We start from the raw sequence: 4,483 nt of genomic DNA on the forward strand, positions 1-4,483 counted from the left end.
TTCTACCATGCTCTATTAACTTTTTTTATAATTATGGGGTCTCGCTTTGTTAGCCAGGCTGGTCTGGAACACCTGGACTCAAGCAAACCCCCCACCTTGTCTCCTAAAGTCTTGGGATTACAGGCATGAGCCACCACGTCTGGCCCCATAAACTATTTTCAAGAGTAGAGTCTTTGTTTTGAATGTAGGATCCATTTCTTCCCCTAGACTCAATCCCAAAGTGTGTTATTATTATTATTATTATTTGAGACAGGGTCTTTCTCTGTTGCCCAGGCTGGAGTGTGGTGGCACAATCTCAGATAACTGAAACCTCTGCTTCCCAGGCTCAAGTCATCCTCCCACCTCTGTCTGCAGAGTAGCTGAGACTATAGGCATGTGCCACAATGCTCAGATAATTACTTAATATTCTAGTAGAGTCTAGTAGACATGGGCTATCACTATGTTGCCCTACCTGGTCTGGAACTCCTGGGCTCAAGTGATTGTTCTGCCTTGGCTTCCCAAAGTGTTGGGATTACAGCTGTAAGCCGCCATGCTTGGCTTCCCTTTACTTTTTTTTTTTTTTTTTTTTTTTTTTTTTTTTTTTTTTTTTTTGAGACAGAGTCTCACTCTGCCGCCCAGGCTGGAGTGCAGTGGGTAGATTTTGGCTCAGTGCAAACTCTGGCCCTCGGGTTAAGAGATTCTCCTGCCTCAGCTTCCCAAGTAGCTGGGATTACAGGCAGGGACCACCACACCCGGTTAATATTTTGTATCAGTAGAGATGGTATTTCATCATGTTGGCTGGGCTGGTCTCGAACTCCTGACCTCATGATCCGCCCACCTTGGGCTCCTAAAGTGCTGGGATTACAGGCATGAGCCACCACGCCTGGCCAAGAAGACGTTTTGTTTTCTCAAGAAAGTGGAGATCTGAGCTTCAAAGATCCTTGCTAACACTTCCCAGTGCTATCAGTGTAGTAGTGCAGTGGCTAATAATTCATGGACCCTATAGGAGGGATCTTGCCTGCTCTTTAGAGGTTGGGACACACTCTTCTTGGTACCAGAAGGGCAGAACTATGCCTCTGTGGCCACTTATTGCAGAATGGAATTGGAGTAAACTGAGGGCTCTTTCACACATGCTAGAGAAATGACTTTGGCCCTAGGAGAAGCGGGGCTTGCAGGGGATTGGCCTGAGAAACTTGCCTTTTCGCTGGATTGTCCTCTAGAGTTTTTCCTTGCAGATTTGTCAGAATGAGCCTCCAGTCCCCATCCAGACTCCTGGAGCTGGCAGGCCAGAGCCTGCTGAGGAACCAGTTCTTGACCATCTTCACCCTGGACGAGCTGCCCAGGGAGGTCTTCCCTCTGATGTTCATGGAGGCCTCCAGCATGAGACATTTTGAGGCCCTGAAGCTGATGGTGCAGGCCTGGTCCTTCCTCCACCTCCCTCTGGGATCCCTGATGAAGACACCTCATCTGGAGACCTTGCAAGCTGTGCTGAAGGGACTTGATACACTGCTGGCCCAGAAGGTTTGCCCCAGGTGAGGTGACTCAGGTGGCCTGGTGGGAAGGGTCCAGGCATCCAGGGAAGGGACAGCTGGCTCAGGAGGAGTGGTGGGGTTGGGGAGCTAGGGTGGCTCAGAGGCTTCTGATGGTGCCCATGAGAGGCCTTGACCATTGCCCAGATCCTCTGGGAAAGGACTGCTCACCATACAGGGTCCACTGAGGAAACAGGAACCTGCTTCCTCCCAGTGGAACGTAAAGGTTCTAGAAGTGAGAACCAGGCAGAACCCAAGGGGGAGCGGGATGGAGAAGAGACAGAAGGAGGAGCACTGAGGACAGGAGCAGCTGATTGATGTCCTGGATGTGGAGTGAAAGCTCAGGTCAGGGGTGGGTCCTTGCCTACATTCTGAGCTTTTCCCCTATGTTACTCACAGGAGGTGGAAACTTCAAGTGCTGGATTTGCGTGATGTTGATGGGAATTTCTGGACCATATGGTCTGGAGCCAGGGCCCTGTCCTGCTCCCCAGAGGCCATGAGTAAAAGGCAGACAGTGGAGGACTGTCCAAGGATGGGAGAGTGCCAGCCCTTGAAGGTGTTCCTAGACCTCTGCCTAAAGAAAAGTATGCTGGATGAATGCCTGAGCTACCTTTGTGGGTGGATCCACTACAGAAGAGGTCCAGTGCACCTGTGTTGTAATAAGGTGCAGAATTACTCAATGCCAACTTCAAGTTTCAGAAATTTATTGAAAAGGGTATACCCAGACAGTATCTAGGAGTTGGAAGTTAGGAGAAAGTGCTCTCTGAATAAAACAGGAAAGTTTGCCCCTTACCTGAGCCAGATGAGCAATCTTCGCAAACTCTTTTTAGCCTTCGGTTATGACGATGAGTTATATATAAGCGGCCAACAGCAGTTCGTTCCTGACTTGGACTGCCCATTCCTCTGCCTGTCCTACCCTCAGATGCTTTATATAAGAAAGGTCAATAATATCAAAGAGCACCTGGAGCACCTGCTCAGGTAAGAAAGGATGGTGAGCTTTCTCTGCAGACCACACCACAGACTTTTGTTCTTTTTCACAGTAAACGCTAGTGGGCATCTACTGTGTGCCAGCCACTGGTGATGTCACAGGGAATGGGACGCTAGAATGTCAACTCATTATGCTGTTCAGTGTTCTATATCCTGAAGTTGGTATCACAAGCCCGCTCAAATAAGGGCAGAGGGATGGCCCGGGGCAGATGCTACAGAGAGAGACATGCAGGGAGCTAGTTAGTCAGGGGTTCAGATCTAGGGAGGGTGCATTTGTGAATTCCTTTTTAGGAAGTGTGTTTGAAGTTAATATGATGAAACTTACTCTTCATATAGAGGAGAGTATGAAAGAAGGGAAAGTGCATCAAACCTGTGCGTTTCACAGTAGAAGCTCCGTCCTCACAGCTTAGTAAACACCAATGATCCTGTCTCTAATTCCCTGTCTGTAAAAGGTTCTTTTGGACCCCAGGAAAAGTAGTTGACATGAGAAAAGCGTGCTTCTTGGGCAGAGGTGAGGGAGTAGGCAGGAGAGTGGTATAAAGTGATAGGTGGTTTGCAGATGCGGGCACGTCAGGGAACTTTTGCAGGCAGGTGGCCCTAGCTGATGTCCCTAGACCTTGCTCAGTTGAGTTCTTTGTGCACATCACCCACTGGGCTCCTCTGGCCCAGAGCTGAGGTTGTCTGCTGAAAGATGAAGTAAAGAGGCTTTAAAGATTTTGTGGCCTTGAACCAATCACACAAGCAAGGCTGAAAGGACTGAGCCTAAAATAGAGCTGCCCCTGAATGATCTGAGTCTTCATCAGGCAGCACCTTGCACACAGACCATCATCTGATGATGGGAACAAACTTGTGTTTGGGTGAAACAGGCTTCCCCATTGCAGTTACTATAACACCTGTGTGGTAGTAAGGTGCAGAATTACTCAATGCCCACTTCAAGTTTACCATTGAGATTATTTCCCACCCCCCTCCTCTAACTGGCACCATTGCCCATAACTAAATTCTTGCTCTCCCCAGGTGCCTCAAGAACCTCTTGGTGGCCTTTATATTCTGTCATGCTTACCTAGCTGATCGGGAATTGGAGTGTCTGTCTCAGTACCCAAGCCTCAGTCAGCTAAAGGAGCTGTGTCTGATTCGTATCTTAATGTGGACCACCCATCTTGAGCCCCTTGGAGTTCTGCTGGAGAAAGTTGCTGCTACTCTCAAGACCCTCGTCTTAGAGAACTGTCGGATCCAGGACCCCCAACTCAGGGTCCTCCTGCCTGCCCTGAGCCACTGTTCCCAGCTCACCACCTTCTACTTTCATGGAAATGAGACCTTCACGAATGCTCTGAAAGACCTGCTGCGTCACACAGGCGGGCTGAGCAAGTTAGGCCTGGACATGTATCCTGCCCCTCTGGAGTGTCTTGACAAGAGGGGTCATGCCAATCGGGAGATCCTCGCCCCAATTCGGGCTGAGCTGATGCGTACACTCAGGGAAGTCAGGCAGAACAAGAGTATCTTCTTTGGTCCCGCCCCTTGCCCTACCTGTGGCTCATGGCCATCTGGGAACGTGCACTTCCATCTTTGTTCCTAGGGAAGGCCTGGTTAGTGGGATGGATAAGCTTTCTTCCGGACACTTGGGAACTAAAATATTGTACGTGGGTGCATCTTTTTAAATTTTATTTTATTTTTTATATTTTTTATTTTATTTTATTTTATTTTATTTTTATTTTATTTTATTTTATTTTATTTTTTGAGACAGAGTCTCACTGTGCCCCTCAGGATGAAGTGCAGTGGCACAATCTCAGCTCACTGCAAGCACCACCTCCTGGGTTCAAGTGATTCTCCTGCCTCAGCCTCCCAAGTAGCTGGTGTTATGGGTGTATGCCCCCACGCCCGGCTAATTTTTGTATTTTTGGTAGAGACAGGGCTTCACGATGTTGGCGAAGGCTGACCTCAAACTCCTGACCTCAAGTGATCTGACCACCTTGGCCTTCCACAGTGCCAGG

General features: G+C 48.8%; 1 protein-coding gene across 1 annotated transcript; it reads left to right on the forward strand.

Annotated features, from left to right (window-relative positions):
* Nucleotides 1-1,224: 1,224 nt before the first annotated feature.
* LOC101153753 (PRAME family member 17) lies at nucleotides 1,225-4,068 on the forward strand. Its single transcript, XM_031006376.3, is given in 3 exon segments — nucleotides 1,225-1,511; nucleotides 1,908-2,486; nucleotides 3,510-4,068. Coding segments are annotated over 3 exon segments (1,425 nt in total).
* The last annotated feature ends 415 nt before the right edge of the window (nucleotides 4,069-4,483 follow it).

Source organism: Gorilla gorilla, chromosome 1 (genome assembly GCF_029281585.2).
Source record: "Gorilla gorilla gorilla isolate KB3781 chromosome 1, NHGRI_mGorGor1-v2.1_pri, whole genome shotgun sequence".
Taxonomy (NCBI): Eukaryota; Metazoa; Chordata; class Mammalia; order Primates; family Hominidae; genus Gorilla; species Gorilla gorilla.